Source organism: Apostichopus japonicus, chromosome 2 (assembly GCF_037975245.1).
Source record: "Apostichopus japonicus isolate 1M-3 chromosome 2, ASM3797524v1, whole genome shotgun sequence".
Classification (NCBI taxonomy): domain Eukaryota; kingdom Metazoa; phylum Echinodermata; class Holothuroidea; order Aspidochirotida; family Stichopodidae; genus Apostichopus; species Apostichopus japonicus.
Window position 1 is genome coordinate 25,829,180 of NC_092562.1, and position 26,496 is coordinate 25,855,675.

A 26,496-nucleotide genomic window follows, 5' to 3' on the forward strand; every position below is an offset into this window, starting at 1 on the left:
ATCGTATATAATTAGTTCTAATACAGGAAAGGCTATAGATGTATAAATGTCACGTCATATTTCTCATATTAAATATTATTTTTAATAACGTATAACACGCGATCTGACTCTATATATTTTGCACTCTAATCAAACTGGTAGTTTCTTTCAAATTTTAAGATTGAAAGTCAATCAGCTATAAATTGAATTTCAATCTATCAAGTTAAAAGAGATTGATCTGTTTGGTATTAGTCATATGGGTATTGGTGGGGAGGGAGGGGTGAAACATTTACCTACCATTTTATGAATTATAAATGAAATTATGTAGAAAAGTACAATGTGCCATGGATAACGAACTAACAATATGCAAGGATACATACAGAGAGTTGTGAGTCCGGTTTCAACACTCAGAATTTGATATGTTCCATCCTCAAGGGGAGAGTGGGGAGGTACTATTTACACACGGTGTCATTAGGCTACTTTGTTACATTGTAAAGTATAATATTGATACTTTGTGTAATTATAGACAGATGGGTAAACAGCTGAAATCCGTACCGCATAAATGCTTGCCCGGATGGAATACAGCGCTTAAATTGTCGATATGATTTTAGTCCTTTGAAAATTCACCTCAACTTTATTTTTATCGAGGGCGTCCTTTCTGTTATACGACGGCAGGCTGTATCTACTCAGGTTTTTTTTTTTTCATGGTTTATCCTTTGCGTTTTCTTGCAAAATTTCAGCATTCCTCTCAAGGGAATTTTGGGACTGGCCCTGTAAACATGAAAAAAGTCCCTGAGAATATGAATATGCATATTGAATATTGCTTAAAGCTGCAATTTATATTGAAATTGTGATTAACATTGTGCTATACCGAGCAATACTCGCATTATTTGAAATATCATCACAGGAGGTTCTGAAAAGACCGGGAGGTAGGAAATTGGTAATAAAAATCCATAACATTAGTGGAAAACAACATTTTTCGTAACATGAGTTAAAAGGTTGATAATTCACTAATAATAGGAGCAGCTAAACGGTTTTATCCACTGAGATTGAAAGGTGTTGAATTATGCGTAATTATATTACATGGCTATGAGAGTGACATAGTTACACCACAACAAAACTGACTTCAAAAAGAAACATCATATCCTACTTAGTGTGAGAATGATTTTGTTCAACGAAACACTTCTCTTGTAGCCAAATGTATTATTATTACCAAACTCTAATTTGAACAAGCCCCACCCTGTTCCAACTTTATGTTGAAACACAATCTAACCTAGCCGTAAGAAACAGATAAAGTTAGCATTTTTGTAGGACATATTCTGGTCAAAACACTGTTTTGCGTGCCCTGTCATCATTGAACACACTGTACTGCGGTGCTGTATTGATAACGCAGACGACAGTTGTCCACAGTGTATATGTACACAGCTGATGGAAGGACCTCTCGAAGAAACCACAAGACATATTAACATAAAGTGAAGTCATTCCACACACGTGAAAGGGCGATGTAAGACTGAGCTTATGCTACGTTGTTTTGTTAACCTGAGTGGTAAGTCAAATCTGTTTCATTACAAAAATCGTTTAACTTTATAACGTTTTGTAGTCATAATGTTAGATTGTTCGTAACTGTTGGATGCTCAGAGTAAGAACGTTACCATACATGTGGATTTATTGCTTTGAACAGTACCTTAATTAAAGAGTACAGACAGGTGTACTGTTGACGTGTTGTTAGTGATACCGAAGTGCATGTACGTAAAGTTGACTTTAAAATCCAATAAAGTATTGTCTTAGCTTTTCCAAGTAAAGTATATATATGCACAGGTGTTGGATCCATTTATTGGTCTCCCTTGCCTGACTGGAAGTAACCTTCCAAGTCATTTCAATCACAAAGTATAACTAAGTATGTGAATATAGTGTACAGATGTACTCTCAAATTAGTCCTATCATTAGGCCTAGCGAACCAACAATGGCAAAGATAATGTATGTTGCACAATTTCTAATTTATGTTGGGTTGTGCGTTCAGATAGCAAATCTTTGCTTGCAGAGAAATATCAAAACATACTTTTATCAGGTAAACCTTGTATTGGAAATAGGATTAAAATAAGATGTGAATAAAGAACAAGGCCAACTGGTACTAAATGATTTTAAGGCAGACCAGAATAGAAACTCATCACAAAATATACCCAATATTAATATGTACCCCCTCGTTAGAGGACACCGTAAGTTCAGGTAGCCAGGCCATCTGAAAAGTTTTACCGAAAAGTCTTTAACCCTCCTGTGGAAAACAACATAACCTATATACTTTAATACTTTATCACTTTCATATGATGAACATGTGTCCAGACAATACATAATATGCCAAATTGATAAAGGAAAAGATACAAAGAAGGAAAACAAAAGCAAAGAAAACAAAAAGGCAAAGTTTTACTTCTCTTTAACTTGCAACGTGAGAAAATTATTCCGCAATGAAAAAGGTTCATTGATCAATATACAACAAATTTTTACAGTACCATAACAACAAATCAAATTTAATTGAGAAAAGAAAACATGAAATTCTTGACTTGAGCAGTTCTGACTCCAACCAGCGACCTCTGGAGATTACTGTAGTCATTATTAAGTCATTTTAACATATGGATTCCTATTCTAGCCAAAATTTCCTCCCCATTTCAAATTTGTTAATAAGTTTACATCCAGTTTTACAACCAGTTTAATATACTCAATACTACTTTTGTCTTTATTTAAATAATTGTTATCTGGAGTAATGGCAAATATCATTCTCATTATAAAATCAGAGAAAATGTAGATACATTAAATCAATCTATTGAATTACACAATTTTTTTCTTTCTTTTCGTAATCAACTATAAGCTTAAAACTGATTGGAAACATAACTTATTATAAATTCACCAGACCATAGTTGATGGCTGACAGAATGATTTGAGATGTTTCTAACATGTGTGACATAAAAATGCTGCTTTTCTCCAGATGTCATATTGTTGCCCTTTGACCTTGCACTAGCAATGAACTCTGTCTCATATTTAACCTCCCATCCTTTTGTTTCACAGGGCACCAGACACAGGGAGGTACCTCAAAGATCCCTGTCGTTTGGATATCGCATACCTCAAATCATAGTTAGAGTAAGAGAGATGGATTCAGAAGGGATTGTTAAGACGGAGGAAACGCAAAATCCTGACAAGGAAGAAGGTGTTCTTTTGGTGACCAAAGAAGCTTCTGAGCCTAAGAAGAAAATTCCTCCAGAATTGCCCAAAAATCTACCCAAAGAATGTCCCTCCGTGATCGTCGATCCTGAAACTGGTGTAAGGTATCGCAGAGGGAGGCTACTTGGAAAGGTACTTTATAGTAATTAGTCACTCACTAAACCCTTAACAGCAGCTCTTTTGTTTCATTTGACCATTTTTCAACTTTTGATAGATTCACACAAAGCTACTTAAAATGTTGGTGATTTGGTAGACATCAGTTTCAGAATTTCCAGCAATTTTCATTACATGTATACAGTGCGATAATTGTCAAAGATGTCTCCCACCCTTCACTCACAAGATTCTTATTGTGTATCATACAATACTATTGTTCCATGTAAAGACACAAAATCAACAATTTAAACATTTAAAATAATATTTACAGTAATCTGTAATTATGTAATCTATAAAGAATCAAATCTGAAATGTACAGTACAGTACATTACCATATTTTGTACACATAAATGTCTAAAAATGTATTTTCTTTATGTCTGTATATAACAGCACTTGTTGGTTATAATGATTAATCTTCAAGTAAATCTGCGGTACTGTACAGTAAACTGTAGGTGGTTTAAGTTGTATGAATTCTTTTTATATCCGGGTAAATATGTAAGATTGGTAACGCGGTTGTCTGAGATGAACAATTTCAGTTTGAACAATGAAAAAACAGGTCTGTACGGTAGGTTGTCTGGTAGCCAACTACAGAAGTTGACAAAATTCATTGTTATTGCTTTACTGTACATACTTCAAATAGGTTATGTGATAAATTGGTATTGACTCCCCCCCCCTCCATCTTTCATACATATTGGTCATCATCATATTTCCAAATTTATCCGGACAAACAACAAAATTTGCTGTTCGAACAACCAAAATATAAGGCCAGGAAAACTACTTAAATAGTTGCCCTGTGTAATAAACTATTTCTCATTAAAATAGTCCATGATATTACAGTTACAGATAGGGAGCTTCACTGTTGATCATACATGTTATGTACAATCTATACACTGTCCATATGATACAATGAAAATTACTGGTATCTAGCCTTTGTTCATTAAAGTTTACCAGGTGTGTTTCCAGCAAATGATGCATGGTAAAAGGCAGCACATGTATGCCATACACTGTACAAGTTACAGCATCACAGTGTTTGTAGCATATGTACATACAGTGGTGTTCCGTCGAGGTTGACCTAGTCGTCCGATTTCAAAACGTCCGAAAACGTCCGAAAACGTCTGAAAACGTCTGAAAGTGTCTGAAAGTGTCTGGTTCCGTCCAAGCGTCCGGTTAGAAAAAAAACCGTCATACCCAGTATTCAAAGCCAAAAGCGTCCGAAAACGTCCGATGTATAGTTTACTAGCCCAATAGTAACAAAAGAGTGGAGTGTTTATCTAGAGCATTTGCGGTCACACGGCCGCGACCATACCTCAGCGTGATAACAATAGCCTGTAAGGATTACAAGTTCACTGAAAAAACTCTGTGCAGAAATATTTACTCACTATCATTTACTATTTTGAGACTTACATCTACCAAGGAACATTTTTTCCTGTCATACGACAATTTAATATCGGTAAATACATACAGCACTTTTTGTTAACAAATATTATTAAAAGCGTGCTAAGTTCAAAGTTCGATTCCCCCGCGAGGTTGTACAGTACCGTCTCGTCCATTTTGACACGAGACATGGACGAAGCTCTGTGCCTAAATTGATATTTTAAGGGTTACTAGGAAAAATACTCAGGCCAGGAAAAAAGAGGTAACACGGGAACCTTGTTCCCGGGAAATTTTAGTGACTCGCAGGAAATTTTGGAGCAGAGATAAAAAAAATCTTTGTCACTCGCGGGAAATTTTGGAGCAGAGATAAACATAAAACAACAGACAGCACAAACATGGAGAGGGAGGAAGAAAAAAAGATGGAAAGGGAAAAATGAAAAGAAATAAGACGTGTCCGACAATAAAACATCATATGTGAACCATTAAATTAGCACATTAAACTCTATTATTACCGATTTACCATCAGCCACTATATCTGCGGGTCAATATAGGCCTACGTGCACTACGTTACCTCGGCTACACCAAATATCGAACGTTACTTGGGCTCAGCATGTTACGGGACTTCAAAGTTATTCTGACATTTTCGTTACTTATTTTTCCTTCAAACGATGATTGCGAAGGTTCCCATGTACAAAATCTTACCCTTATGCATTTCACCTCATTTTGTTATAATAATTATAACGATTTAATAAATTTTGAGCCAAAACCGCAGGGAGTATATCCAGTTTAAATCCATCTTCGCACGGGACTATATATTATAATAGCCTAGGGTAGGGTACTGGTACACACTGCTTGCGGTACTTGAGAGTTGATGCTGTAATGAAATGGATTCGTTTATTAATGCGGGGGGTTCCACGATGTCATTTATAGTTATATTTTGCCACTTTTTTAATTTTTAAGATTTTTTGTACGAAAGATTGATATTGTACGTATTGAAAGTTTATTTTCTGGAGTAAACAATAGCTGATTAACGATATGAATAAATCTGTACTATTCTTATGTATGTAGTTTATAATCCCGTATTTATGTAGCCCCTATGTTACATTCTTATTGTCTGAAGTTCCAAACACGCGGTGACTTGTTGATAGTTAAAAACTTTTCATTGTGAACTTTTGAACTTGAAGGGGTTGCTCTATTCCAATATCATGGAATGGTGGGGAACTCCCAATTTCTTTTTGTGTACGGATTAATACTAGTTTAATCCATGTGCGAACGTGATAATATAATATCTTACGTCGAGTATGAAGGAAGAATGGTGTGGGTTGCTTTTTCCAATGTTTGTGCATGCTTTTCTTATGGAAGTGTATGTTAAAAAACAAAGGCCCTAATATAGCGTGTTATTTTTTTTTATTTTTTATAACCGTGCGTGTAAGAAAGAGGCAGAGAATTTGCCGCAAAACGGCTGACCTTTCATATGAAAATATGTATTATTGACATTTTCCGACTGTTCAAACCTTCATTGACCATCCTGTTCTCCCTCAGTTGATTTGAGTAGGCCTATGCTAAAACAAAACTTTGAACAAAAAAAGAGGTGTTACGTAAAAAAACTTATACTTCTTAGAATGTAGGAAAACAGTTTCCAATTGCATGACCTTTTTTCTTGAATGTCCGTTTGCCAAATAAAAACATTTAGGATCCACAGACTGACATGACAAAAGTGTTCGAGCACAATTTAAAATGGCGCTAAGATGCTTACCAGCTCCATTTAACTTGACATGGAAAGAACCAGTTGTAATCGAATACAGAAGAGTAAAATCCACGTAGTCCAACAATTAGTTTCATTTGAGGTTTTCTTTTTCCCATGTCATGCGTACAAAAAACGTGATCACTAAATATCCCAACTGCAGGTGCGCGCACAAAGTATTGACTACCCTGGAAATCTAGGTCATGTCCTGCTTTCTGCTTATACAAGCCTGACACCTGTTAATTTGCATTCTATTCTGACCTAACAAGGAGTTGTTAAAACTCTGGCAAACTGCCAAGAAAATGTGCAACACTATATTAACCCGTGTCGTAAGAGAGGAGGGGTGGCCCAAGCAGTCTCCCAGGTACCTTGCTCAGCGAGTGTGAGCTCAACCTTTGCTGCAACGTGCTTTACCCTGGATTCCTGGAAGTAAAAGTATGTGCGCGAGATTTTACGCCCTGGGGTTTGTTTCATTTGCGAATAACATTTCCTCATCGTCAAAACAACAAACTTCGATAACCATTGAAGAAAAAAAAGGAAAATAACCGGACGATTGAACGGTGAGAAAAAATACACCGTTATAGGGGTAAAACGTTCGTAATATTTGAATATTACTAGTACTTTCAGATGTTTCCGACTTTTTAAACAGTGTTACATTTCGTGGCGCATTGTGTGTCTGGTAATGGGGGTACGTTCGGCGTTATCAATAAAAAGCTTAGCAACTTTGAAGGAGCTACGGGGGTGACATGTTACATCATTGAAATTATTTAAAAAAAGGTTCAATACGTGTCTCCGTGTTACATATTAAACATTAAACATTTTCGGTTGTGTCGGCAGGAGGAGGTAAACAATAAAGTAACGATGCTGTAGTGTATTTATATTCGTTATTCAGTCTGGGATTTATTGGATTACTTCATGTGTACCGTTGTTTTGAAAATGTTTTGGCCGACGTTTTGAGCCTAGGTAAAACGATATTTTTGTTGAACGGAAGCAACTCAGAATCGGGATAAGACATAGTGGGAATGGTTGGTTGTCGCCCGACACAGATGGCCATTATCATCAATATGTCGTTATTTCTCTTATTTCGTGGTACTGTTCCCCACTCATTCTGCTTGAATTTTTGTTTCAAAAGGTTAGTAAATAGTTGTTGTACATTGCATGCTTTTGTCAAAACATGACGTTACTTCAATATATTTCTTCGCAGTTATTTTGTGTTCAAACTTGTATCACCTTTGACTTTGTTTGTAGCAGAAATACTACCCAGTACTGAAAGTTTATTCCGTCCGGATTATCGGACGGTTTCAGACGTTTTGCGGGCTGATAATAGAACTGCCTCTAAAATCGCTTTTGAATAGAAACATAGTTTAGCTTTAAGCGTCCGGATTATCGGACACATGACGCTTTTCTGAAATGAAAGGGTTCTTGCCTCTGTAATCCTTACTGTTTTGTTACTTTGAGTCGGGCTAAAAACGTCCGGATTATCGGACAGAATCGGACATATCACCATTGTAACTTCTACTGTAACAAACTGAGAAGATCGATTTAATCTGGTGTGAAAAAGTAGGCAGTAAACCGCATGTTCCGTCCGGATTAAAAGTGAATATTGTTGGAGTAAAATGTACAAAAGCGTCCGACCGTCCGGAGGTGTTAGAAAACGTCCTAAAGTGTCCTAAAGTGTCTGGAAACGTCTGAAAACGTCGCGTCCGGACGGTCATGTCAACCTCGACGGAACACCACTGTACAGTAATATACCAGCAAATATTTCTAGTCAGACATGTATGGTATTCTCATTTTATTTTCACCACCAGAAACTTTTAGTTGGCTTCTAAGGATTGGTATAGCAGAGTTCTAAATATGGAACTCAGTGTATGAAACTGTGTATTTTTACAGACTTTATGTTACTCTCTCAGATACCAATACTATATCTGGGAGTACTTTTAAGGAAGCTTTATGTTATTTCGGTCAAATAATTTATGTCTTCTCATCTATCAAACTGATATGTAGTTGTACTACTGTACATGTACACAGATGTATCCAGTTTTTTTTTGGAAGGTCCCACAACCTTTTGAACTTTATATCTTGTACATCTTTTGAAGAACAACATAAAACACAACAACACAACAACACAAAGCTCTAATAATGCTTCTAAAGTGTAAGCTACTGAGGATATAATGGGTTGTAAAGTTGTTCTTTGCTATGATATTGTAGTACCATGGGTTACAAACTTAAGGAAATGATACATTCTCAGGCTGTACATTGTGTTACTACTTGGTGTTACTCTGATACGCTTTATAAACATACTGTATAATACTATTTGGCAAGGCCATTTACACACTTCCTTAATTTTTCACAAACAATTTTATACTGATTTGCATTCTTAACGTCTAGGAGATCTTCAGTATATATGTACATACACATGTTTATAATAATAAATTTGTCTGCTTCTACTGTAATTAGCCAAATAATAAATGCTTTTAACTTGTGTGCAGAAAGATTTCTGTCCCAAAAATTGACCACAGTGGCATTGTTTTCCTTTCATTTTGATCAACACAAACTGAGACTTTAATGGTAATATGGGCATTTATTGATTGTGATTGTACAGTATGGTCCTGTTTAAATACCTTTAAAGTAGCAAGTAAAATTAACCATTGGTACACTGTACGCAGTATGGTTCTGTTTAAATACAGGTATCAAGTAAGATTAACCATTGGTACACCATACATGCAGTATGGCCCTGTTTAAATACCATCAGTAGCAAGTACAGTAAACTTAACCATTGGTACAGTACACTGTACATGCAGTTTGGTTCTGTTTGAATACAGGTATCAAGTAAGATTAACCATTGGTACAACGTACATGCAGTATGGCCCAGTACCATCAGTAGCAAGTAAAATTAACCATTGGTACACTGTACATGCAGTATGGTTCTGTTTAAATACTGTATCAAGTAAGATCAACCATTGGTACACCATACATGCAGTATGGCCCAGTTTAAGTACCGTCAGTAGTAAATAAAACTAACCATTGGTACACCGTACAGTACATGCAGTATGGCCCAGTTTAAGTACCTACAGTAGCAAGTAAAAATAACCATTTGTACACTGAGTTTTGTCCCACCTCACCTCACAATTCCCCACTACGCTTCCTACTGTACCAGGATTTCTAATTTGACAGTAAAACAAAAATGGTGCTGATATCAACAGGCCTCTACACTACAGTACAGTTCCTCTCTGCCAATTTACTGTAGGAAAGGAAATAAATCCAAATATCATTTTAGCAGCCATATCATGGCACATGATTTATTTTGATTGTTGTCATGGCTAAACGATTTTCTGTAAAAACACTCCTCGCATTTCATTCAATCAATTTGCCCAAGTATATTGTATTCTTCTAAAATCATAAGTGATTGTCAATTTGGACTATGATGATATTTTGCAAGTTTACACAATGGAATTATTTCTTGAATCAGTGATTGAAGTATATACTATACATATGTACATGTGACACTCAGTTTTACAATGCATACAGATAACATCAATTGTTAAGTGCTTTTGACAAATCTACAGATTATATAGGCAAAAGAATAATAGACAAGGTACCCAAAAGTGGTTTCAAAGGTGACTCCTTTTTTGTTTATAAAACATTTGAAAGCAACACTTCAGGTTTTTATTAGCATAACCAAATGTGTACCTTCTATTTAGAATACATTGGCTGATGGAATATATGCACAATGGGATATAAAAATCAGTTTAAAGGGACAGTACTGTAAGTACTGTAGTGATTGGTCACTATTACTGAGGGTCTCAGGGGTAGGGGAGGGAATTGGGGGGTTTCAAGAGAGTATAAAATGGTGTTGGTGGGAAGGGGAAGGGGGGGCTGGGGTTCAGGAGAGTATAAAATAGTGTGAAAATGTGCTTTAATTATATTTAATCTACTGATATTCATGACAAGAATTTCTTATGTGTACAGTAGTTTTTGAGCAGAGTGATCACCTGACAATGAAATTGAACACCATTAATTAACAAATTTGTAACTTGGATGTACAGTTTAAACATATTAAATCACATACAGTACAGTAATACCAGGGGTATGTACTCATACAGCAGATAAATCTACAGTAGCTGCTGTGGTCAGCCATCAAAGTTACTTCCATGATAACAAGCTTAAACTACACCTCAAAGCATGTTTTAATTTATTACCATACTGCAGTCCATGGTTATTAGGGACACAGCAACATGTGAAAAAAAGTACAAAAAAAGACACAGTTTTGACATTTAAGATTTTCAAATGAGGTCATGTACATATCATAGAAAAGAAAAGTGTTGACATTAAAAGTGGAATTTGTGACTATTGTTGTGAAATGTCCTGATAAACCACTGATAATGCATGCATGCACCCTGATTATTAGTGTTCATGACTGTGAGTAACCTCAATCTGTTTAGACTGCAAGATCCACATCCTTTTGGCTAAGCTTAACTTTTAACATGATCAGCTTCAAGTTAACCCATGTCCAAGCAATGAAAATGCTTTGAGTTGGTAACATGCTATTACTGCATGATGTTGCAACATACAGCCATTTTTGTAGAAAACGTCTCCTTAGATCCTTTATTGTAGCTTTTTGATAATGTTTTAGAAATCGTTTTATTTGTAGAACAGCCCCTTTTTGTAAACTGGTAAAGACAGCTTCTTAGATCCTTTGTTGTAGCGTAAGAATAGGTAATGAGGAGGTGGTACAAATAATTGTATTGATGGACATGTGATGTTAGAAAAGGTCTTTCAAATATAGAAAGTACAGTAGTACTGAATTGTAAATTGCATTTAAAAAAAAATTATATATTTTTTTTTATAGTTTTGTTTAATGATCTGTGACATATCAAAGTAACTTTTTGTGCCTGAATGAAGTCATAACTTGAATAAACATTCATTATTATTTTCATGTTCTGTTTTAGGGGGGCTTTGCAAGGTGCTATGAAGTCATACAGATGGATACTAAGAGGGCCTTTGCAGGGAAAGTCGTCAACAAGCAAAGAATTTCCAAACCGAACCAACGTGCTAAGGTACTGCACAGTTCAGTATTAAATCTATACCGTTAACAAATCAGCAAGTAATGTAACTGTACATTGTTTTAATAAATCTGGAGCAGTCAAGTTAAATTAACTACTTTATGCAATTGTTTTTGGTTTTAGTAATGAATAAGATGTTAAAGTTTAAGAGATGACAACATCAAAATTTTGAAAATGCTAGCTTTAAATACAGGTATGATCCATATCTTTGTGCCTAGTTTATTGTCTGCTTATTTATTTTGGTATAGCCTATAAATATATATGTATGTAGTAAACCGTTCTGGGTGAATCATTTCATTGGAAGGCACTTTTATGAGGCTATTTAGCAGCCACATACGGCATGTGGGAGTTCAGCCAAATGGCTTATAAATTATTACTTTACATGTCATGTCATCGTATGGCTATCCATTTTACAGTTTTAGACCATTTTGGATTGGTTTACATTTTGGGAAGACCAGTTCAATTGGGAGAACCATGGATTTCTCCTGGATGCAAAATCCACCTTTACTTTGGCCGGCCAGGGATCGAACCCACGACCTACCAGATGCTAGGTCTCATTGCTTTTAAGTTAAATAATGCCACCGCCTTTGTCCGCTTGACCTTAGCACTGATATACTTTACAGCAAGTGCCACAGTTGTGTTACAGACTTACAGTATATCCTCATAATAGGCAACATTGAATCTTTGCTGACTCAAATATATGCACTATATAGTGACCCACAATTAGTCAGCATTTCTTGATCCTTCAATATTTTTTTCTTTCTGTTGCCTCCTTCAAATAATCTTTCTGACATTTAATTTAAATTAAATTTAACCATTCTCAACATCTGGGAAGAATTTGAGCGGAAGATACTTGAAGAAAACATAAACTGAATTGGTTTTATAAATTTTGCATGGTCGTAAAAATTTTTTAATGCAATACTGATGAACTTTCAATTATTAAAAAAGGGGCTAGAACAGGACTCGAACCAGTCACTATTGCTGAAATCACTGGCTCAAATCTCATTCCAGCCAATACAGTAATTTAATTCTCTCTTCCTCAATGTGGTAGATAATTCCCCAGCCAGTTTTTGATTGTTCGCTGGCCTTCAGTAACACTTTTAAGGTACCATATTCCATGTTCACCTGTTAAAATGAAAGGCAAGCGACTATAGTATCTATGGCAGATAACACCTCATTGAATTACTGTACATACCCAGGGAATGGGTGTACACGTAATGTAAAGTAGCAATAACCTACTCAGAATTCAGGCTTGGTGTAAGTATAACATCAATGGACAAAATATATTTAAAGCTTCTTCCATTGTTAATACATACAGAACAATACTGAAATGTAACTTGACCATTGTGTGTTGTCTCTGCCTCAGAGGAATGTTATGTTAACTGTGACATTCCTGTTTGATATTGCATATGTAGCTCTGCATTGTGGTGAATTATTTACTGGTGCCAGCTTGGAAAATACATACCAAGCATGCACATCTAAAAATACAGAATGTACAATATACTGTAGCTGCAGAATACAGAGCTACTACCGTATAGATGTACATGTATAAAACATGTATACTGCTAAAACCTTCACACAAAGATACTGTCTATATATACAGCATATTACAGTATATATACTGCATATACATACTTACTGTACTGTACGGAATGTAGCCAAATAACCTCAGAAAAAAACCCGGGGAGGGGGAAGGAGAGGGGGACATGGGGAGGCAGGAGGGGAGGGGGTAAGTGGAGTCCAGACCAGAGGTATACATTTGTTGTAGTACTGGTTTCTACTGTGACACTACCATGCAACAACCATTTAAATTGGCTCAATTTACGACACTCATTCTGTTAAGTCTAGACGTTGGCAAGCTACTATGCATATACTTGTACCTGTATACATAAAAACAAGAAGAAACAAACCAAAGAAAACTCAGGCTGTCTTGCTATGTGATACCAGCAACAATATTGCCTTCTAGTGATATAGATTAGAAGCTTATCCTCTCATTTTGTTAATGATCATTTGGTTAAAGTTATGGAGTTTCCACACTATTCAGTACTCCTGCACTGTACGAAATGAATACCCATTTTATCGCAGTTGAGTAGCCCATTTATGCAGTAGTAATTCAGCCTTAATGTCTCAATTTAAGAAGCGAGGTAACAATCAAACTTTAAATTTGCATGATCTGTACGACTGCACTGTACCATATCAATTCCCATTTTATTGCAGTTGAGTACAGTAGCTCAATTATGCAGTAGTAATTTAGCTTAAATGTCTCAATTTAAGAAGTGACTTACAATCAAACATTGTGAATATATGCATGATCTGCCCTTTTTGTGAGATAATTGTGATTAACATCTAGACTTTTATAGAACATATATTTAGCTAGACTGGAATGGAGTTATGATTTTAAAGTTGCTACTGTACTTACCGATGGAAAATGAAAGAAAAAACAAATGGGGGTTTCTGACAGTCTTTTGAACTGCAGAATATAACAACATTATAGGTGTTCTCTTACAGCAGGTCTAGTGAAAATGTTCAGGAATTCCAAAATAGCTATAACCTACAGTATTTATTATACCATTGAAATATTAAGTTTGCTTTTCACAAGGAATATTATTTTGTAGCTTTCAATATTTCCCCTGCCCCCCCATCCTGATTTTTCATGTCTCGTACCTACTGTACAGTAAAACAGTTTAACTTGCCACTTAAAGGGTGTGAAGACTCGCGCAAAAAGAAACGAATGAGGTGTAACAGAAGTGTTAGACACCACCATCGATCCCAGAAAATACGCACACAGCTTTGCTACCTTCGGTAATTAGACACTAGTGTACAGTCAGTACATTCAGCTGCGGTCAATACCCACAGCACAGTGCATAAACGATACAGCGATGGACATCTCAGGTACAGCTATAGATAACAAGGTATCACGTTTCATTACTGTCTGCATTTTGTGGCGACAAGCAGAAAACTTCACTTGCTAGCAACGGAAAGTTAACTTTATCAGAGCCCGGCACGCGGTTTGGGGCGAGTCTTCAATGCCTTTAAAATGTTGGTGTTCAATGATGTTACAGATATGAGAGATTCATGCAGTAAGCAGAGCTACTATTAACTTACATAGTACATGTACCCTGGGACATGTACAGTGTACAGATTTATAGCTTACAGTCTATGTTACCATGAAATAATGTAAAACATGAATGATATTCAATATAGTGTTGACAGCTTTGAGGTCCAGATGGACATGATATATTATCCATCATGTTTTGATTTGTCAGATGGTGAACATTAATCAATGGTTAACACATTGTTCAAGTGCTCAGTCTTCGGGCGATCTTCTCCACCTTCGAAATTCCATTCCCAAATTCAGCGTCCATATTTTGTGTTTAAGAAGTTTGCCAGTATTTATGTAAGGCATTATTAATTAAATCATCATACTGTACAGGAGCAGGAATTCTTTGGTGTATCTGTAATAAGTTAACACACATACAGTATATACACAATATGATTGATGTGAATTTATCACATCTGTGTCTCTAGCATTTTCTGTATCCTCTAACACCCTTATAAATAAACACTGAGACATACAATTTATGAATCCTAGTGTATATGTAGAGGGGAGGGTGGGTGTGGGGGGTGGGGGAGGAGTAGGATGAGGAAGGTGGGAGGAGTTACACAGTGCTGAATGGATGCAGATTTATACTGATTTCACCTAATCATGGCATGCATCGTCAAATTACAAAAATAAATCTGGTTATAATTACTTTGGTCAATATTTTATGTTTCTTTGGTATTTAATTTTCAGGCAAAATTTCTCTTACTGTAGGTTCCTCCTCCATCTCTTCTGTCCATCATAGGAGAAGGAGCCTAATTTGATTTGGGGGGGCTGTAACGACTTGCTCGAAAAATATAAGCAAAATTTTTCGCGCGCTCCGCTCGTGTTCAACATCTTAATGTGTATATCGTAAAATCACATGCCAATTACATGCAATCATTTTCCGTGTTATTACCCTTCCATATTCGTTATAATCATTGGGGAAGCCGTTACAACAATAATGATCATAATAGTATAAGTTTAACCATTGACAAACACATTGCAAATTATTCTTCTTTCAGTACGTGCCAGAAAAATTCTCAGCATATTGCGGAATTTTCACCAAAAGATAGGAAAAACACACTGCAAATCATTATTCTTTCAGTAGGTGCCTGAAAAATTCTCAGTATATTGCCTGAATTTTCACCAAAAGCTTTGGTTGGGGGGGCTGCAGCCCCCCCCCCCCCCCGCCTCCTACGCCTGTGCTGTCCATCTAAGGCCAGAGCTGTTATTTTACAGACTAATATGTAAAAGATTAAAGCCTGAAATTTTGGGTTATTTTGTCATGAAGTTTGTTGGATACAACAATCTACTCTACAAACAGCCAGTACAGTTGAAACAGGGAGCTGTGGAGTACTGTAGCAGCTCCCTGGTTGGAAGTTTTTATGTAGAAATGAAGTCTGTTGTTTATCGGGCCAGTCAGTTGTTTTTGAAGTAACCAGATCCTATAAGGAGACACTGTGGGTAACCATTACTCTAGGGAAAGTTGATATTTTTGTTTATGTTTTGTCAGATGCAACGAGAGATTGCCGTCCATTGTCAGCTTCGCCACCCAAACATAGTCGCATTCCACAAACACTTTGACGATGAGGAGAACTTTTACATTATTCTAGAACTATGCAGCCAAAAAGTAAGTATTTAGAACAGTTCTGAGAATTCCTTTGAGGAATATGCAAAATTGCAAATGGAAATGTATCAGTTTACTCTCATTATTTCCACATTGATCAAAGTTATATAAAATACAGCCGCTGAGGAAATAACTTGGAAAGTTGGAGCGGCTCCTTTGAACCCTGCTCAAACATTCCTGTCTATGACAATGTAGATTTGCATCGCAGCAACTTTGACCTCTTGAGGGTCAACATGTTTGTTAATAGTATAGTACTGTGAGTTGTTAATGTCAGTTTGTTACCCTCTAAGATGCCAAAAAGTCACATGATCAAACTGTAAAGAGCAGTTTACTACCAATTGCCGCTCCCATTGCTGCCCTAAGCATTCTCCTCACAGACACATTTACTACAATTGAACCCATTGGACCTATACCAAGGAATAATTTGTTGGAACCTGCAGGCATGTATCCTTTGCAGCACTTTCCCCTTTTTATTTGGCTATAAAAATTTGGAGGCAAAATAATTACTTATGATCTTAAAGTGATACACAATCCTTTGCATGTGTGGCAGACCTACCAGTAATTTATCGTATACCAGGCCATTCCAATTCAAGCATTGTGCACGTACAAGGCGATGAAAATGTTACAGAGATGAAAACCAAAAAATGTATAAATTTCTTAATTCCTACAAAAAATTCTACCATTTTGCTTCTTTCTTAGTTATTTCACTTCTATAGTGTTGCTCATCTATTTTTCTTACATTCTTCAAACAGTCTCTAGCTCAGATTCTGAAATTAAGGAGATGTTTCACGGAACCGGAAGTGAGGTACTTTGTCCTTCAGATTATCGATGGACTGAGGTACCTCCACAACAGCTGTGTCATCCATCGAGATCTGAAACTTGGAAACATGTTTCTGACCGAAAATATGGAAGTGAAGATAGGTGACTTTGGTCTTGCGACAAAAGTAGAGTTTGAAGGTGACAGAAAAAAGTAAGTTATAATAATCAGTGTAAATATCAAATGCTCTTCTTATTTGCATATATATATCTTTCAGAATTTGTTCAAATTCATGTGAACCCCTCCCCCCATATCCCTAATTGTAATGAACAATCAATATAGCTTCGCTATTGTCATACTACTCTGAGATGTTGTCCGTCTTGCTGCTTGTGTTCCTCCACCATACTCATGATGCTCCTGGGTTACTAGTACATCTTGTTCCTATTGTTCTTACTGCTCCTCATCCCGGTTGCCACTGTGTGTCCCCCTTCTGTGACTGCTTCTACCCCTGTCATGCCTTCTGCTACTGTTCTTCTAAACGGTTCAGTATATAATAGAATTTAAAGAACAATATGCAATTGTTTTTGCTGTATATGCAGTAGTAATTTTTCATCTTTTGGGAGAAAACAAAAGACAATTTGCCTAAATTGCCATGACGACAGAAATATAACTCTGCTGTTGTGTAACTGCTACTGGATTCCTTCTGATGCATATTCATGTTCTTCATTCTGTTCTAACTTTTAAATTCTCATAAACAGAGTTGTTCCCACATATTTTCAACTCTAAAATGTTGCCATTAACATCCCACATGTGTAAATTATTTAAACTCCATTTCTTCCTGGTGTAAAGTGATAGTTTACATTTATATTCTGATACTGTTGCTCTAGTGGGGGAGGATAACAAATAAAATTTAACATCATGGGGTATCTGTCCTGTACAAGCAGGAAACAAATATCTTATAGTAGTAAAATATGAAGAGGTTAATTTGTATTACCCTCAAAGTTTATAATTTTGTAGCTTTTATAAATAATTGGGTAGCTAGTACTATACGTAAAGGTCATGTATATTGTATACAAGCTACTTGTACTCACATAACCCCTAACAAATAGACGGACAGAAATAGAAATGTACAGTAATAAAAACTACTAAATGCATCCAAACAGCCTCATAAAAACTATTTACATATTAATTAAATTAAATGTTGAAATATGCTTCAATTAAACCATAATAAAAAAGGGAAGAAAGAAAAATTAAATAAATAAGGAAAAAATGCCCCCTTGTTAGGAAAATTCTTCTATACTTTGGAAATGCCACTCACACCCCTGTCTCAATTTGCCTTTTCATAGATTAATATTCCTGCTAGGGCCATCCATCTCTATCTTGGAGAGATCACGGTTAAAGTGGTTTTGCAACACTAAGAACCAGTTGATTTTGATTCCATGATGAAATCACCTGTGCCAAACTAAGGTATTAAAAAAAAGGAGAAAAATTAGAATAATTGAAAGTTCAAAACAGAATTGAAAAGTTATCAAGTGCAGTATAAAAGATCAAACTGCATTGTTTCTTTCAAAACGTTCAAGCCTAAAGTTGTATTTGATGACAAGACAAGATTATTTCAACAGATTTCTACTTAAGGAGTGAAGAAAAAAAAATCACAAAAATATGTATATAAAAAATAACATAAAAATCACTTGTCGTTGACTTAAACCATCATTTAAATATCATACTGTAAGCAAGTTTAAAACAGATTTGAAACTGTGCAGTGAAGAGATGCCATTTCCTACTGTATCTCCTTCAAGCATTTGTACCTGATGATATTCATGACAGTCTTTATTTTTTTTTAACAAACATGATTTTAACATGAGTTTTGTACAAAAAACAAAAATAGATGAAAAACGAGGAAGGAAAAAAAAATAAAAAAGAGAAAGAAATACAAGAAGACAAACAAATAATAATAATAAGAAAAAGCGCTTGTCAATTGGGTTAAATCATCATTTAAATATCAATATATCAAAAATGGAGAACAGATTTGAACACACTGTGGCTCTATACAGAACTGTGCTTCCATTTCTATCAAGACTTTGCATTTTAAACAGATCTCTACCATAGGTACTGCATACCAAAACTAATCACTTGTAAATGTTGATTAAAACCATCATCATTTAAATATCATAGAAAGTAGAGAACAGATTTGAACACTGCAGTTTATGGAACTGGGCCTTTTCTTCCGTCACCATTCAAACCTTTGTGTTTGATGATCAAGACAAAAGCAAAGAATATCATTTTAACTCTTCGGTAGAAGTACATACCGAAAAAAGAAAAGATAATTTAAAGACATATATGTATCCCATGTTGATTTAAACGATCATGTTGGGTAGAAACTTTCATTGTCATGTCGAGTTTTCATCACTATGACAACAAGTCGTGACTAATGAAAATTTTATGAAAAAGGATTTGAGGGAAATAGACAGAATAGTTGAATGTACAAAAAGATGGCAATCAATAGTTTTGAGTATGAGATACATTGGTCTGTACACGTGCAATCTTTTTGGTTTTCAAACAAACGTTGAGATTGAAGCGACTATCTCTCCTTCCATGGTGCCCTGATTCTGTTTATTCCAAACCAACCCATTCAGTGTACAGTAGTTATGTGTGTAAATAAAATGTATAATATGTAAATTATATGTAAATATATGTAATTTATACATACTTGTGTAAACTATATGTGGGACTAGAAGCAACATCTGTGTCCCCTTTTCAAAGTGAGGTAGTGCCAACTAAACTGCAGTCATGCAGCTCAAATTTTATGAGTACCATTTAAACCTGTCCCATAAGAAATAGTACACACATAAAGTGCATCTCTGAGATTAGAAGTACTTTTTTTGCTTTTCTTTTTTTCCTTCCATATTGAGTCAATTTAATCAGTAAATTTCTCCAGGGACTGTTCAGTGACCTGCAACAGACCATGAAATTTTGTATCGTTTTGTGAACATATTTTCAGATTTGGTTTAATAACACGTGTAGTGACTGTATGGTATCGTTATTAAACATTTGTTGAATGGCTTTCCTCTGAATTCATGCGAAGATTTGTTCGAATAATGTCTTTTCCAAAATTATAATGAGAAAAACTGAAAAGAAAGAAGAGAAAAACCAAAACAAAACAGATTAATGTCTATTGTTTGGAATCATTTTTTGGGAGATCTAAAATCTTGACTGGAAAGCTAATCATTCAAATCCCCTGTAGAGATCACTTAATACTAAATTGACTGGAACCAAATTTTTGCTATGACAAGGTAATATAAACTGTTAGAATCAGACAAGCTGCTGCACCTCACTGATCAGGCTTTAACTCTCAGTAGCTTGAAAAGGTCAGTCATTTCCACTCACGATTTTTTCATCAGAGAGAATTTCCCTTTTCAGGTGGAATTGATTCTCTTAGTTTTTTTGGCAAAGAAAAGCAATAAGGTTTTTTTTTATTGAGGCAAGACAGCATGAGTCAGGTCTGACTCATGAACATACAGTAGGATGAGAAGTTATAACGAAATCTAGAAATTGGAAAGAGGAGGCAAGTAAATTATTGGGTTGTACAGGTAGTAGAAGCTTTGTTGTACTATTTAAAGCAGCAATGTTATGAGTCAGTCAATCAGTCTGTCACTGTTAGTCTGTCAGTCAGTTAGTCAGTCACTTAGTCACTCAGACCAGGAATTGTTATCTTACAGACCAAATCAAAAGCAACTTTATCAGGTGTACTTTTGCTGTGCATGTGTTTAGTAGTTATGGAACCTGTTTGTTGTGTCACATACATGCAGGCCTCCACACAAATATGTGAGAACAGTTTTCCTTTAATTAATATCACAAGAGTAGTGTACCTCAAAAAAGTACATTTTGAAGTAAATATCATCATTTAGTGTAAACTAATGTTGTGGTCAAGTCAATGCATAGGCAATGGACTCATTATGTACGTATTGCAAGTTAGGTTTTGGGTCGGATTATTACTCAATGTGACACTAATGACATTAGCATTAGATTCATGTACTAAAAACCTTCATATTATCACTGATAAAAGTTCATAAAAAATACCAAAAGAATATAATAAATTTATTATCATCCACAGCTATTGCTATTAAAAATGATAAACAATGTATTTAAAGTTAAAGAATCAATTCACTTCATTCTACAGTACTGCAGCTTGAAAATATTCTCCTATCAATGAACAATGTTACTACTGTATGTGGTAAAGTGTTCCCATGAGAATTCCTTCAAAATTTACGAGGAATTGTGAGGCCCTTATTGCCATCCTTAGAAATCTCTTCTATATCTGTTGTTTGAAAATTTTATCTTGTTTTTCCTTTTCAGTTTTTTATGCCTACTTTACGACAACTTTCTCCAAATTGGAGTGATTTGTATCGTTTAACATTGAAGTGAAGGTCTCTGTCTTGTTAGATCCTTGCACTTTTCACAGTTCACTAATCACATTTTGACATATTTGTCAGCAAAATGACTTTAAAAAAAAAAAAAAAAAGATGTGAAAATCCCAAAGGCCCCTAAGGTTCTCAGCTTTCTGTATTTATAATTTTATGAATGAGTAATACTGTATATTGCAGAATTATGTATTCCTATTGCAGAATTATGTATTCCTATTACATTTTGTGGTAGTTATCAGTAGAGTTTTATCCAGGAATGTATTTTGGGGCGGTGGGCTGGAAGGAAGGAGGATGGTTGAGTACTCTGGAGGTTGGTGGTTAGGGCGCATTTATGCTCTGTGCACTTATGATTAAATAAAATGCATTATTACTAGAACACCTTTTACCCTACAGGATGTTTAAGCAACTTGTGAGAAGAAAAAAAAAACGTGCACATTTTCATGATAAGAAGTACACAGTATTGTGTGTTCACTTAGTCTCATTTTGTGTGGTAACTTCCACTTGATTCCTCTTCCAGTGTAAAGAATAAGTACTGTATTAAAAACATATTTTTTGGGTCAATTTCTGATGGATTTTTCCAAATTCTTAAAATAATTATGACAATTTTCTACAAAACACCTCTAATTTCTCATAATTGATCTTTAAGGTTCACTGTATATTTAGTCTCTTGTACTCTTCAAAGGGATTTCCAAACATCTAGTTTCTCCGTAATGAAATGCAGCATTGATGAGCGGGGAACCCCAGAGGATTTTGTTTTAGCCCTGTGGGCATCGATCCATCTTCATCACTAATAACATTTATAGATTTATATTCGAGTGGAACAGTTTTATGTAAATGGAACCCTAAAGCTGTGACTGTCACTAGAAGGGAGCATTATATTATTTTGGCCATGGTTTGAACGGAAGAGGTTTAATATTTCAGTCAACTATACTGTACGAAAAGTGAAAAGGCCTTGAGCAAACGGTGACAGAATGCTCCAAGGAAGGCCGTTCTGTTTTAAAAACTGCTAGATCTCCGTGCTTCGGATGGCTGTCAGGGATTATTTACTACATGTCTAATATGATTTGTAAAGGTTGGATGTGCTTTTTGAATTTTTTTTTAGCTCAGGGCTAGAATTTCTTCTTCCAGTTGTAGTTTGTAATATTACCAATTGGTATTCATACAGAACAGTACTGTATGGTAGTTAAGATCTTTGGTACTCTATGTTAACTCACTTGCATTTAAAGTCATGTCTGGAGAAGGAATTTGCTTATAAATATATTTTAGTTTGCTGATTTACAGGAAAGGCACAGCAAAGGTGCATATTGGGTCTACTGAGACTTTATCAAAGAAGGCCAGATACAGTAGAGGATGGGGTGAGGGGAGTAGGGGGTTTGGAGATGGGGTACTCACAGGCAATATATGGAAGTCTGTTCTCACCTTTAAATCATTTAAATAACTTACAACATATTGAATGTCAAGAAAGGAAACAAAACTGAAGAATTTCACCTGACTACTGTAACCCTCACTTTGTCCTTTTGGTCTGATAAACCCTCTTCCCAACCCCCTCCCCCACCCTCACTTGTACCATTCGAGATTTAATTAACTGGTTTTTAAGGTGTATAGATGTGTTTTTTGCTATTGACAAATTTTAACTCTGTATTTCATTTCCTTTACAGAACAATGTGTGGTACTCCTAATTACATTGCCCCAGAGGTCCTGGACAAAGTTGGACATAGCTTTGAGGCTGATGTTTGGGCTATAGGATGCATACTGTAAGTACCATCACATATGACATGGCAGATTTGTGTAACTTGAAGTACTTGGACATGGAACAGAAAGGACTTTGAATATTTGCATTGACTTCATTCTGCTCAGATTACAACCATCCATCTCCTGTACTGTGCTGTACATACACCATCCTACAGTACCTGCACTAACCTAGATAACAGTTTGTTTCATTTTTCTTGCACTGCACCCCCAATGACCCTCCACCTGTCAATGAGGATCTACCCATTATGTAAGACCCATCTACATAAGACTATGTAAGACTCAGCCACTCAAAGACCCATCTATGTAAGACCCATCTACAAAAGATCCATCTACGTAAGACCCATCTACGTAAGACCCATCTACAAAAGACCCATCTACAAAAGACCCATCTACGTAAGACCCATCTACGTAAGACCCATCTAGGTAAGACCCATCTACGTAAGACCCATCTACGTAAGACCCATCTACGTAAGACCCATCTAGGTAAGACCCATCTAGGTAAGACCCATCTACGTAAGACCCATCTACGTAAGACCCATCTACGTAAGACCCATCTACGTAAGACACATCTAGGTAAGACCCATCTAGGTAAGACCCATCTAGGTAAGACCCATCTACGTAAGACCCATCTACGTAAGACCCATCTACGTAAGACCCATCTACGTAAGACCCATCTACGTAAGACCCATCTACGTAAGACACATCTACGTAAGACACATCTAGGTAAGACCCATCTACGTAAGACCCATCTACGTAAGACCCATCTAGGTAAGACCCATCTACGTAAGACCATCTACGTAAGACCAGATCTACATGTTACATAAGAACTTGGTGGTTCACTGGAGGTGTATTGATATTCCAGCTTCATAATAATAATAGGAAATGTTACATTGTAGCTACAATATGATCCCATTCCTGGACTATTGGGCATTGTATTGTTTATCCTCTGTAAACTCTTCTTAATTTCGGTGGAGGAAATTCTCCAACTAACATTTGAAATATTTAATTTAAATGTATTGAGGTCATTGCTTCAGGTTCTGCTGTAAAGACAAAAGAAAAACACGGACATAACGTCAAGCAGGAAGTCCACAAAGAAGGAAATGACAATAAGGAGAAGGTGTTCATGCATATTCATGAGCTATAGGTATGCTGCTAATGTTATGGTCAAAACAGCAGCTTCACTTTCATATGAAAAGAGCCAATTGGTTTGAATCGTTTAATTCTGTTTAATTTTGTCTTAATGTAGTACAGGAAAGGGAATTGCAAGGGTGCAGATTTTCAATGTATACAAACTGATGAAGATGGAATGTTTGAGACCTTAATACACTGCAGGAACTGGTTAAAGATAGCACAAGATGGAATTCCTCATTCATTACAAGTTTGATGATAGTTTTGTTGTATTTGAAATCAGAGTCCTTTCCATTTGTGGTAATTAATTACTAACACATATCTCACTAGTCACTGAATGTACTGTACAGTGGTACAAGCCTTGACTGGCTACAGACACAGCTCACGGACACATGCATGAAGTATTGATATGATACAGGAATCCTGCAACCGGCATCAGTGTTTGAACCGGGTGTTGACACTGCACAGTACTAGACTTGACTGGCTACAGACACAACTCACGGACACATGCATGAAGTATTGATATGATGCAGGAATCAAGCAACCGGAATCAGTGTTTGAACCGGGTGTTGACACTGCACACTACAAGCCTGGACTGGCTACAGACACAACTCACGGACACATGCATGAAGTGTTGATATGATACAGGAATCCAGAAACCGGCATCAGTGTTTGAACCGGGTGTTGACACTGCACACTACAAGCCTTGACTGGCTACAGACACAACTCACGGACACATGCATGAAGTATTGATATGATACAGGAATCCAGAAACCGGCATCAGTGTTTGAACCGGGTGTTGACACTGCACACTACAAGCCTTGACTGGCTACAGACACAACTCACGGACACATGCATGAAGTATTGATATGATACAGGAATCCTGCAACCAGCATCAGTGTTTGAACCGGGTGTTGACACTTCACACTACAAGCCTGGACTGGCTACAGACACATGCATGAAGTATTGATATGATACAGGAATCCAGAAACCGGCATCAGTGTTTGAACCGGGTGTTGACACTGCACACTACAAGCCTTGACTGGCTACAGACACAACTCACGGACACATGCATGAAGTATTGATATGATACAGGAATCCTGCAACCAGCATCAGTGTTTGAACCGGGTGTTGACACTGCACAGTACTAGACTTGACTGGCTACAGACACAACTCACGGACACATGCATGAAGTATTGATATGATACAGGAATCCTGCAACCAGCATTAGTGTTTGAACCGGGTGTTGACACTGCACAGTACTAGACTTGACTGGCTACAGACACAACTCACGGACACATGCATGAAGTATTGATATGATACAGGAATCCTGCAACCAGCATCAGTGTTTGAACCGGGTGTTGACACTGCACAGTACTAGACTTGACTGGCTACAGACACAACTCACGGACACATGCATGAAGTATTGATATGATACAGGAATCCTGCAACCAGCATTAGTGTTTGAACCGGGTGTTGACACTGCACAGTACTAGACTTGACTGGCTACAGACACAACTCACAGACACATGCATGAAGTATTGATATGATACAGGAATCCTGCAACCAGCATCAGTGTTTGAACCGGGTGTTGACACTGCACAGTACTAGACTTGACTGGCTACAGACACAACTCACGGACACATGCATGAAGTATTGATATGATACAGGAATCCTGCAACCAGCATCAGTGTTTGAGCCGGATGTCAACAATGTCCATTACCCTACTGTAGGTACCCGATGCAAGATGAGTAGACGACACATGTTCTTATACTACCAGTACACACTCCAGTGCACATTAAAAACTATTACTATTTAACTAAAAACTATTACTTGTTTAACTTCTGTATTAAACATATTTAACAGTATTCGCGAGTTCCTGCTTGCGGGAAGATCACTATACATACATACATACATACAACATGCATCTTTACTGCCACCCTCACAACTTGTTTTCAGATTGAGAGAACTGATTCCTTGATCCTCTTCCAAAATTATTTGGATAGGTTTAGGAGATTTACTTTGCTCCATGCTTACCTGTCTCCCCACAACCTTAGCACCCCTGTCTAGAATGAACTGGTAACCTATTTACACTATGGCCAGACCTCCAGTCAATACCCTTCCTTCTACCACCCAATCTGTCTAGATGTCCGTTTGTATGGGAATTTTCTTCTATCTCCAAATTTTTGCAGAACTGTGT

General features: G+C 36.4%; 1 protein-coding gene across 2 annotated transcripts in view; it reads left to right on the plus strand.

Moving 5' to 3' along the window:
• Window positions 1-1,363: 1,363 nt before the first annotated feature.
• Window positions 1,364-26,496, plus strand: part of LOC139984078 (serine/threonine-protein kinase PLK1-like) — a 42,460-nt gene continuing 17,327 nt past the window's right edge. For both annotated transcript variants that reach the window (XM_071997765.1, XM_071997770.1), the window contains exons 1-6: window positions 1,364-1,525; window positions 3,040-3,324; window positions 11,413-11,520; window positions 16,122-16,238; window positions 16,988-17,205; window positions 23,075-23,170. In XM_071997765.1, the coding sequence (XP_071853866.1) occupies window positions 3,121-3,324; window positions 11,413-11,520; window positions 16,122-16,238; window positions 16,988-17,205; window positions 23,075-23,170 (743 nt within the window). In that variant the 5' untranslated portion in view covers window positions 1,364-1,525; window positions 3,040-3,120. The remainder of the gene's footprint in view (window positions 1,526-3,039; window positions 3,325-11,412; window positions 11,521-16,121; window positions 16,239-16,987; window positions 17,206-23,074; window positions 23,171-26,496) is intronic.